The sequence below is a fragment of the Pseudorasbora parva genome, chromosome 7 (assembly GCF_024679245.1).
Source record: "Pseudorasbora parva isolate DD20220531a chromosome 7, ASM2467924v1, whole genome shotgun sequence".
NCBI classification, from domain to species: domain Eukaryota; kingdom Metazoa; phylum Chordata; class Actinopteri; order Cypriniformes; family Gobionidae; genus Pseudorasbora; species Pseudorasbora parva.
Window position 1 is genome coordinate 26282144 of NC_090178.1, and position 12375 is coordinate 26294518.

The window sequence follows — 12375 nt, forward strand, 5'->3', positions numbered from 1 at the left end:
GCACTTTTCATTCCGAAGAATCTCAAAGAGCAACAATGGAAAAGGGAAAAAATAACAAAAATGAATAAAAAGTAAAAATATAGAATAATACAAACAATCAACACATAAAATCCTTTCTGAACCGAAAAGTCTTCAGCTCAATGGGAAGGTGCTTCCAACGCCGCGGTGCAGCCGAGCAAAAAGCTCGATCCCCCATGGTACGAAGCCTGGTGGTGGGAACTTGAAGAAGCAGGTGTCCTGAAGATCTGAGGGTGCAGGTGGAGGATTTCAGAGCGATGAGTTCCTGGAGAAATGGTGGTGCATGTCCGGTGATGCATTTATGTGCGAGCAGGAGGATTTTGTAGTCAAACTGGGATGAAACAGGAAGCCAGTGCAATGAGAGTATGATGGGAGTTATGTGATCATATTTAAGGACTCTCATAAAAGGACTCTGGCAGTAGAGTTCTAGATGTATTGAAGCATCTGGATATTTCTGCCAGAAATCCCAATGAAGAGTCCATTGCAGTAGCCCAGCCTGGTGGAGACAAAGGCATGGACAAGTTGCTCTGCATCTGGAAAGGTTAGAAGGGGACAGAGTTTGGAGATGTTGCGAAGGTGGTGGAAGGAAGTTTTACAAATGTGCTTAACGTGGTCATTGAAGGTCAGCTGTGGGTCAAACAAACAAAACACATGACACGTACAGCCACACGGCATATCCATCATCATCAGCCGCAGCTATCACCACTGATCATGACATTGAAGACTTTTCAATCTTTTCAAGGATAAAGACATTGAACAGTTATCACACACACACACACACACACACACACACACACATACTTGTTTTTGTGCATTGTGGGGATCACCTGTCAGAATGCTACATAGTGAGGACCACCCTTTCCTATGATCCTACAGACCTAAAAAAAATTAGTTGACAAAAACTAAAAAGCCTGTTTAAAAGTATCACTTTAGATTTTAAATATTTCACTAAAAAAATTATAAACCTGACACAGTGGTCACTTGTGGGGACATTTCAGGTATTGAGTATATCTGGGGTCCAGCAAACACACAACCCGTCTTTATTCAGTGTGGGGACCGAACTCACACACCAAACACCCGTCTTTGGTCACTGTGGGGACCGAACTCACACACCAAACACCAGTCTTTAGTCACTGTGGGGACCGAACTCACACACCAAACACCCGTCTTTAGTCACTGTGGGGACCGAACTCACACACCAAACACCAGTCTTTGGGCAGTGTGGGGACTGAACTCACACACCAAACGCCAGTCTTTAGTCACTGTGGGGACCAAACTCACACACCAAACGCCAGTCTTTAGTCAGTGTGGGGACCGAACTCACACACCAAACGCCAGTCTTTAGTCAGTGTGGGGACCGAACTCACACACCAAACATCCGTCTTTAGTCAGTGTGGGGACCGAACTCACACACCAAACACCAGTCTTTAGTCAGTGTGGGGACCGAACTCACACACCAAACACCAGTCTTTAGTCAGTGTGGGGACCGAACTCACACACCAAGCACCCGTCTTTGGTCACTGTGGGGACCAAACTCACACACCAAACACCCGTCTTTGGTCACTGTGGGGACCGAACTCACACACCAAACACCAGTCTTTGGTCAGTGTGGGGACCGAACTGACACACCAAACACCAGTCTTTATTCAGTGTGGGGACCGAACTCACACACCAAACACCAGTCTTTAGTCAGTGTGGGGACCGAACTCACACACCAAACACCAGTCTTTAGTCAGTGTGGGGACCGAACTCACACACCAAGCACCCGTCTTTGGTCACTGTGGGGACCGAACTCACACACCAAACACCAGTCTTTAGTCACTGTGGGGACCGAACTCACACACCAAATGCCAGTCTTTAGTCAGTGTGGGGACCGAACTCACACACCAAACGCCAGTCTTTATTCAGTGTGGGGACCGAACTCACACACCAAACGCCAGTCTTTATTCAGTGTGGGGACCGAACTCACACACCAAACGCCAGTCTTTATTCAGTGTGGGGACCGAACTCACACACCAAACACCAGTCTTTAGTCAGTGTGGGGACCGAACTCACACACCAAACACCAGTCTTTGGTCACTGTGGGGACTGAACTCACACACCCAACGCCAGTCTTTATTCAGTGTGGGGACTGAACTCACACACCAAACACCAGTCTTTAGTCACTGTGGGGACCGAACTCACACACCAAACACCAGTCTTTAGTCAGTGTGGGGACCGAACTCACACACCAAACGCCAGTCTTTATTCAGTGTGGGGACCGAACTCACACACCAAACACCAGTCTTTGGTCACTGTGGGGACCGAACTCACACACCAAACACCAGTCTTTAGTCACTGTGGGGACCGAACTCACACACCAAACGCCAGTCTTTAGTCACTGTGGGGACCGAACTCACACACCAAACACCAGTCTTTAGTCAGTGTGGGGACCGAACTCACACACCAAACGCCAGTCTTTAGTCAGTGTGGGGACCGAACTCACACACCAAACACCAGTCTTTAGTCAGTGTGGGGACCGAACTCACACACCAAACGCCAGTCTTTAGTCACTGTGGGGACCGAACTCACACACCAAATGCCAGTCTTTAGTCAGTGTGGGGACCGAACTCACACACCAAACGCCAGTCTTTAGTCACTGTGGGGACCGAACTCACACACCAAACACCCGTCTTTGGTCACTGTGGGGACCAACTCACACACCAAACACCAGTCTTTGGGCAGTGTGGGGACTGAACTCACACACCAAACGCCAGTCTTTAGTCACTGTGGGGACCAAACTCACACACCAAACGCCAGTCTTTAGTCAGTGTGGGGACCGAACTCACACACCAAGCACCCGTCTTTGGTCACTGTGGGGACCAAACTCACACACCAAACACCAGTCTTTAGTCAGTGTGGGGACCGAACTCACACACCAAACGCCAGTCTTTAGTCAGTGTGGGGACCGAACTCACACACCAAACGCCAGTCTTTAGTCAGTGTGGGGACCAAACTCACACACCAAACACCAGTCTTTAGTCAGTGTGGGGACCAAACTCACACACCAAACACCCGTCTTTAGTCAGTGTGGGGACCGAACTCACACACCAAACACCAGTCTTTAGTCAGTGTGGGGACCGAACTCACACACCAAACACCAGTCTTTAGTCAGTGTGGGGACCGAACTCACACACCAAACGCCAGTCTTTAGTCACTGTGGGGACCGAACTCACACACCAAACACCAGTCTTAAGTCAATGTGGGGACCGAACTCACACACCAAACACCAGTCTTTAGTCAGTGTGGGGACCGAACTCACACACCAAACACCAGTCTTTAGTCAGTGTGGGGACCGAACTCACACACCAAACACCAGTCTTTAGTCAGTGTGGGGACCGAACTCACACACCAAACGCCAGTCTTTAGTCAGTGTGGGGACCGAACTCACACACCAAACGCCAGTCTTTAGTCACTGTGGGGACTGAACTCACACACCAAACACCAGTCTTTGGTCACTGTGGGGACCAAACTCACACACCAAACGCCAGTCTTTGGTCACTGTGGGGACCAACTCACACACCAAACACCCGTCTTTGGTCACTGTGGGGACTAAACTCACACACCAAACGCCAGTCTTTAGTCAGTGTGGGGACCGAACTCACACACCAAACACCAGTCTTTGGTCACTGTGGGGACCGAACTCACACACCAAACACCAGTCTTTAGTCAGTGTGGGGACCGAACTCACACACCAAACGCCAGTCTTTGGTCACTGTGGGGACCGAACTCACACACCAAACACCAGTCTTTAGTCAGTGTGGGGACCGAACTCACACACCAAACGCCAGTCTTTGGTCACTGTGGGGACCGAACTCACACACCAAACACCAGTCTTTGGTCACTGTGGGGACCAAACTCACACACCAAACACCAGTCTTTGGTCACTGTGGGGACCAAACTCACACACCAAACGCCAGTCTTTAGTCAGTGTGGGGACCGAACTCACACACCAAACACCAGTCTTTAGTCAGTGTGGGGACCGAACTCACACACCAAACGCCAGTCTTTATTCAGTGTGGGGACCGAACTCACACACCAAACACCAGTCTTTAGTCAGTGTGGGGACCGAACTCACACACCAAACGCCAGTCTTTGGTCACTGTGGGGACTGAACTCACACACCAAACACCAGTCTTTGGTCACTGTGGGGACCAAACTCACACACCAAACACCAGTCTTTGGTCACTGTGGGGACCAAACTCACACACCAAACGCCAGTCTTTAGTCAGTGTGGGGACCGAACTCACACACCAAACACCCGTCTTTAGTCAGTGTGGGGACCGAACTCACACACCAAATGCCAGTCTTTAGTCAGTGTGGGGACCAAACTCACACACCAAACACCAGTCTTTGGTCACTGTGGGGACCAAACTCACACACCAAACGCCAGTCTTTAGTCAGTGTGGGGACCGAACTCACACACCAAACGCCAGTCTTTAGTCAGTGTGGGGACCGAACTCACACACCAAATGCCAGTCTTTAGTCAGTGTGGGGACCGAACTCACACACCAAACGCCAGTCTTTAGTCAGTGTGGGGACCGAACTCACACACCAAACACCAGTCTTTGGTCACTGTGGGGACCGAACTCACACACCAAACACCAGTCTTTGGTCACTGTGGGGACCGAACTCACACACCAAACGCCAGTCTTTGGTCAGTGTGGGGACCGAACTGACACACCAAACGCCAGTCTTTGGTCACTGTGGGGACCGAACTCACACACCAAACACCAGTCTTTATTCAGTGTGGGGACCGAACTCACACACCAAACGCCAGTCTTTAGTCACTGTGGGGACTGAACTCACACACCAAACGCCAGTCTTTAGTCAGTGTGGGGACCGAACTCACACACCAAACACCAGTCTTTGGTCACTGTGGGGACCGAACTCACACCAAACGCCAGTCTTTAGTCACTGTGGGGACTGAACTCACACACCAAACGCCAGTCTTTAGTCAGTGTGGGGACCGAACTCACACCAAACGCCAGTCTTTAGTCAGTGTGGGGACCGAACTCACACACCAAACACCCGTCTTTAGTCAGTGTGGGGACCGAACTCACACACCAAACACCAGTCTTTAGTCAGTGTGGGGACCGAACTCACACACCAAACACCAGTCTTTAGTCAGTGTGGGGACCGAACTCACACACCAAACGCCAGTCTTTAGTCAGTGTGGGGACCGAACTCACACACCAAACGCCAGTCTTTAGTCAGTGTGGGGACCGAACTCACACACCAAACACCAGTCTTTAGTCAGTGTGGGGACCGAACTCACACACCAAACACCCGTCTTTGGTCACTCTGGGGACTGAACTCACACACCAAACACCAGTCTTTAGTCAGTGTGGGGACTGAACTCACACACCAAACACCAGTCTTTGGTCACTGTGGGGACCGAACTCACACACCAAACACCAGTCTTTGGTCACTGTGGGGACCGAACTCACACACCAAACGCCAGTCTTTAGTCACTGTGGGGACTGAACTCACACACCAAACACCAGTCTTTGGTCACTGTGGGGACCGAACTCACACACCAAACGCCAGTCTTTAGTCACTGTGGGGACTGAACTCACACACCAAACACCAGTCTTTAGTCAGTGTGGGGACCGAACTCACACACCAAACGCCAGTCTTTGGTCACTGTGGGGACCGAACTCACACACCAAACACCAGTCTTTAGTCAGTGTGGGGACCGAACTCACACACCAAACGCCAGTCTTTGGTCACTGTGGGGACCGAACTCACACACCAAACACCAGTCTTTGGTCACTGTGGGGACCGAACTCACACACCAAACGCCAGTCTTTAGTCACTGTGGGGACTGAACTCACACACCAAACACCAGTCTTTAGTCAGTGTGGGGACCGAACTCACACACCAAACGCCAGTCTTTGGTCACTGTGGGGACCGAACTCACACACCAAACGCCAGTCTTTAGTCAGTGTGGGGACCGAACTCACACACCAAACGCCAGTCTTTAGTCACTGTGGGGACTGAACTCACACACCAAACACCAGTCTTTAGTCAGTGTGGGGACCGAACTCACACACCAAACGCCAGTCTTTGGTCACTGTGGGGACCGAACTCACACACCAAACACCAGTCTTTGGTCACTGTGGGGACTGAACTCACACACCAAACGCCAGTCTTTAGTCACTGTGGGGACCAAACTCACACACCAAACACCCGTCTTTGGTCACTGTGGGGACTGAACTCACACACCAAACGCCAGTCTTTGGTCACTGTGGGGACCGAACTCACACACCAAACACCCGAACTCACACACAAAAGACAATCTGCAGTACTTTAGACAAAACAGGAGCTCTAATTTGCTCCATGCTTTAATTGATTTTGTAGATGTTTGTTTTATATGTATAAACAACATTGTTAGTACTTTTCAAGGTTGAGTAAAAAAATGTGTAATACAGTATATGACATTTTCAAAACTCATAACATTAGTACGTCACCATAGCCAAGTCAAGAAACATTAGCTTAAAACATTCATGAAGATGTTCACAGTAAACACTATACGAGTTTAAAAAAATTATGAATTACTAAAACCCTTCATGACCAACACTGCATTCTCAAGTAACTTTAGCATTAAAGTCTACCATGCCTGCGTTTATAGAAGAAAAAAAATTATACATTTGAAGCAGATAAGGATTATACAATAATATGGAACTGATGGTCTATTTAGTTATAACCATGTGACTATGGACGCTTGTTTTAAAGCTATAAAAGCTTGTTTCTACCAATGAACAATTTAATCTGCCAGTGTGCCAATTAATGTGTCAGATCTTTTCTGTTTAGAGCGGAGATTTTTGATGTAAAATTTAAGTGTGGACCACTCTCGATTTTTAAGTGCAAGTTCCGCCTCTTTACACCTCATGCAGTCCGCCTTTCCTGGAATTTTGCGGTTGTTAATAAACCTCATCATATGCGCCTCCACAGCCTGTATCTCATGTTTGTTCCAGTCCGTCTTCTTAACGTAACCTGTGGGGGGAACACATTAGCATTTTACTCATGAGAAGCACTTGCATCAACAATGCATCAACCAGTGGTTTTATTTCACTGAGTGGTACAGTTCAGTACAGTACGGTTGGGTAACCCTGATCAGGCTTGTGTTTTCACTGCCAATAGTACCCTTACTTGGTAGGCGGGGTGTATGCTGGAAAGCACGACATTTTTGTTAATGTCAGTTTTAATGAACAATAATATCCATTATAAAAGGTATAAGTACAAAGTATAAGAGTCTTATATAAGAAGAAATAAATAAAGCAAGCAAAGATTTCAGTCAAAGTATGCTACAAAATCAGCGGTGTGCTATCGTAAAATTCAAAATAAATATATAAAGTTAAACATCATTTGTGCTCAGTCAAAACGTCATGACCAGGAACAAATAGATTCATGAGACCACAAATGCATGTTAAAGGGTTAGTTCACCCAAAAATGAAATGTCATAAACTCCTCTCCCTAATGTCGCTCCACACCCGTAAGACCTCCGCTCATCTTCACACACAGTTTAAGATATTTTATATTTAGTCCGAGAGCGTATGCAAGTGTATGCAAACTATACTGTCCATGTCCAGAAAGGGAATAAAAATATCATCAAAGTAGTCCATATGAGACATCAGTGGGTTAATTAGTCACTTGAAGCATCGAAAATACATTTTGGTCCATAAAATAACAAAAACTAGGACTTTATTCAGCATCGTCTTCTCTTCCGCGTTCTTCAAAAAAAGATTCAAACGGTCATGAATCAGTGAATCGATCAATGATTCGAACAAAAACTACGACTTTATTCAGCATAAATAAAAATATCACTGCTGCTTTGAGTACTGAACTTTTTGATTCTGTTCACAGCTGAACTGCTCCGGACTGGCAAAATCTGTAACTTTTCTTCTTTACCTTTTGGTGAAGCAGTAAAGCTCATGCCACTATCTGATGTGTAACTCTCTGATGTGTCAGGAATGTACTCTTCCTCACTGACAGATAACTCATCTTCACTCGATCCATCGGAGTACTCAGCAATCTTCCATCTAGCCTTGAAAGACAATGACCATTCAGTTTATTTTATCCTCTATCATAGGCTATACTCTATTCTGTTCTGTTCTGTTCTGATCTGTTCTGTTCTGTTCTGTTCAAGCTATTCAAGTAATTAACACTTACTCTGGTGTTTTTCGCTCTTTTGGATGTTGTGGTACAAGCGGAATGTTGTTCACTAATTGCAAATGGTGCACGATTCCTTCTGATGTCATTTTGAATGTCTGTATGGTCATCATCACTGTTTACACTGGAATTTTCAAAGAGATCATCCGAATCATCACGAATCACGGATCTCTAAAAACAAAAACATCACAATGACAAGTTTTAAATGATCTAAAAAAAGTATGTTTCTCATATAATGAAAAAGAACTGTTGCCTTTTTTACACTTTAAAATGAATGTGTAAAATCTGTATCTTTTAAGTCAACATTTGTTAAACGCTCTATCCATGTCTATCAATTTAAAGGGATAGTTCCCTCAAAAATGAAAATTCTATCCTTAACATTACTCATCCTCATGTTGTTCCAAACCCATAAGACCCTTATTCATCTTCAGAAAACAGACTGAAATAATGTTGATGAAATCTGAACTTTTGCCTGTCATTCTAACTCCAGATAGAGAGAAAGAAAGCACTTGGATATCACCAAAAATATCTTGTGGCCAAGAATGTCTTATGGGTGTGAAACGACATGAGGGTGAGCAATTAATTAAAATTAAAAATTTTGGGTGAACTATCCCTTTAACAAAACAGGTCGTGAACCATTACCAAACAATATTAAAAACAAACAATATAGTAACCAAGCACCTTAAGACTATTCTAGTGAAATCAGAAATTATACACCTCTGACTATAACTTAATATTGCACTGAAATTGTATTAGACAATTGTAGATTGTACATCAGAATTATACAGTTAGTTATTAATTGGATTTTTAGCTGTGTTGTATTTTATGCACAATAAACGACTGGAGAATTCCCATGTCACTAGATGAATTTTAATTAAGACCAATCAAAATAAACCGCATATGTACGAAATTGTTGAATTATTCACAATAGCAACTTGCATTTAGAAAACATATTTTAAGGTGGTCCAAAATACTTTTATTTGTCCTTTTAAATGTACTTCACATTATTCAGCTAAAAATAATGCAATTTCGGTATGAGAAGATAAAAACAAATGGAAGTAAATAAAATTAAATAAAAATACCTTTTTATAAGAATTCATATTTTTAGAACACACAACGCCATCGTCGCTGTCTGAGTAATCAACCAAAGGCTGTTAAGAACAAAAAAGAAATAAAAATATGAAAATGAAGTGGAAAAAAGAAAATCTCTGTCAGACAGAGACACTGAGGCACAGACAGAAAGAGAGGCACAGACAGATAAAGAGGCACAGACAGAAAGAGAGGCACAGACAGATAAAGAGGCACAGACACAGACAGATAAAGAGGCACAGACACAGACAGATAAAGAGGCACAGACAGATAAAGAGGCACAGACAGAGACAGATAAAGAGGCACAGACAGATAAAGAGGCACAGACAGATAAAGAGGCACAGACACAGACAGATAAAGAGGCACAGACACAGACAGATAAAGAGGCACAGACACAGACAGATAAAGAGGCACAGACAGAGACAGATAAAGAGGCACAGACAGATAAAGAGGCACAGACAGATAAAGAGGCACAGACACAGACAGATAAAGAGGCACAGACAGATAAAGAGGCACAGACAGATAAAGAGGCACAGACAGAGACAGACAGATAAAGAGGCACAGACAGATAAAGAGGCACAGACAGATAAAGAGGCACAGACAGAGACAGACAGATAAAGAGGCACAGACAGATAAAGAGGCACAGACAGATAAAGAGGCACAGACAGATAAAGAGGCACAGACAGAGACAGACAGATAAAGAGGCACAGACAGATAAAGAGGCACAGACAGATAAAGAGGCACAGACAGATAAAGAGGCACAGACACAGACAGACAGATAAAGAGGCACAGACAGATATAGAGGCACAGACAGATAAAGAGGCACAGACAGATAAAGAGGCACAGAGATAATAAATACACATACCTCAGCTGTGAATCGTGAAGTGCTTGCAGTAGTTACAGAATCCTCAGAGCAGTTCTCTATGGCTGTCATGTTGTCATCATCCTTGCATGGAGGCTGTAATAAAGTTATATAAAAAATAGTTACAAGTCTTTACTTATTAAACAAGGTCCCCACCATGCCAAACCTGTGAAGTGTGAGTACCAAAGGGTTTGAATGGCTTTCCTAAAACTAAAGGACCCCACAATGCACATTACACTGGAAACAGTGTGTAAGACTTTCCCATGTCAAAACCAAATATAAGAAATTAATAGACAGACAGATTAAGAGGCACAGACAGATAAAGAGGCACAGACAGATATAGAGGCACAGACAGATAAAGAGGCACAGACAGATAAAGAGGCACAGACAGATAAAGAGGCACAGACAGAGACAGACAGATAAAGAGGCACAGACAGATAAAGAGGCACAGACAGAGACAGACAGATAAAGAGGCACAGACAGATAAAGAGGCACAGACAGATAAAGAGGCACAGACAGATAAAGAGGCACAGACAGAGACAGACAGATAAAGAGGCACAGACAGATAAAGAGGCACAGACAGAGACAGACAGATAAAGAGGCACAGACAGATAAAGAGGCACAGACACAGACAGACAGATAAAGAGGCACAGACATAGACAGACAGATAAAGAGGCACAGACATATATAGAGGCACAGACAGATATAGAGGCACAGACATAGACAGACAGATAAAGAGGCACAGACAGATAAAGAGGCACAGACATATATAGAGGCACAGACAGATATAGAGGCACAGACAGATAAAGAGGCACAGACACAGACAGACAGATAAAGAGGCAGACAGATAAAGAGGCACAGACATATATAGAGGCACAGACAGATAAAGAGGCACAGACAGATAAAGAGGCACAGACATAGACAGACAGATAAAGAGGCACAGACAGATAAAGAGGCACAGACATATATAGAGGCACAGACATATAAAGAGGCACAGACAGATAAAGAGGCACAGACACAGACAGACAGATAAAGAGGCACAGACAGATAAAGAGGCACAGACATATATAGAGGCACAGACAGATAAAGAGGCACAGACAGAGACAGACAGATAAAGAGGCACAGACAGATAAAGAGGCAGACATATATAGAGGCACAGACAGATAAAGAGGCACAGACAGATATAGAGGCACAGACAGAGACAGACAGATAAAGAGGCACAGACAGATAAAGAGGTACAGACAGATAAAGAGGCACAGACAGATAAAGAGGCACAGACAGATAAAGAGGCACAGACAGATATAGAGGCACAGACAGAGACAGACAGATAAAGAGGCACAGACAGATAAAGAGGCACAGACAGATAAAGAGGCACAGACACAGACAGACAGATAAAGAGGCACAGACAGATAAAGAGGCACAGACAGATAAAGAGGCACAGACAGATAAAGAGGCACAGACAGATATAGAGGCACAGACAGAGACAGACAGATAAAGAGGCACAGACAGATAAAGAGGTACAGACAGATAAAGAGGCACAGACAGATAAAGAGGCACAGACAGATAAAGAGGCACAGACAGATATAGAGGCACAGACAGAGACAGACAGATAAAGAGGCACAGACAGATAAAGAGGCACAGACAGATAAAGAGGCACAGACACAGACAGACAGATAAAGAGGCACAGACAGATAAAGAGGCACAGACAGATAAAGAGGCACAGACAGATAATAAATACACATACCTCAGCTGTGAATCGTGAAGTGCTTGCAGTAGTTACAGAATCCTCAGAGCAGTTCTCTATGGCTGTCATGTTGTCATCATCCTTGCATGGAGGCTGTAATAAAGTTATATAAAAAATAGTTACAAGTCTTTACTTATTAGACAAGGTCCCCACCATGCCAAACCTGTGAAGTGTGTGTACCAAAGGGTTTGAATGGCTTTCCTAAAACTAAAGGACCCCACAATGCACATTACACTGGAAACAGTGTGTAAGACTTTCCCATGTCAAAACCAAATATAAGAAATTAATAGACAGACAGATAAAGAGGCACAAACAGATAAAGAGGCACAGACAGATATAGAGGCACAGACACAGACAGACAGATAAAGAGGCACAGACAGATATAGAGGCACAGACAGATATAGAGGCACAGACACAGACAGACAGATATAGAGGCACAGACAGATAT

At 44.8% G+C, this 12375-nt stretch overlaps 1 protein-coding gene across 1 annotated transcript; it reads right to left on the minus strand.

The window, feature by feature from the left end:
- Positions 1-6367: 6367 nt before the first annotated feature.
- Positions 6368-12000, minus strand: LOC137083758 (uncharacterized). Its single transcript, XM_067449696.1, has 6 exons — positions 11928-12000; positions 10187-10279; positions 9315-9383; positions 8233-8403; positions 7972-8107; positions 6368-7056 (listed from the first exon to the last, which is right to left on the minus strand). Exons 1-6 carry the CDS (start codon positions 11994-11996, stop codon positions 6827-6829), a joined length of 768 nt encoding a protein of 255 aa, XP_067305797.1. The 5' UTR covers positions 11997-12000; the 3' UTR covers positions 6368-6826.
- Between the last annotated feature and the right edge of the window lie 375 nt (positions 12001-12375).

What these genes read in the sequence shown, in the direction of transcription:
- LOC137083758 (XM_067449696.1), bottom strand. Translation starts at nt 11,996, where the DNA reads ATGACAGCCATAGAGAACTGCTCTGAGGATTCTGTAACTACTGCAAGC. An exon ending in ATATGAATTCTTATAAAAAG is followed by an intron (nt 8,404 to 9,314) that starts GTATTTTTATTT and finishes TTTTGTTTTTAG; the next exon opens with AGATCCGTGATTCGTGATGA. An exon ending in AAAGAGCGAAAAACACCAGA is followed by an intron (nt 8,108 to 8,232) that starts GTAAGTGTTAAT and finishes TTGTCTTTCAAG; the next exon opens with GCTAGATGGAAGATTGCTGA.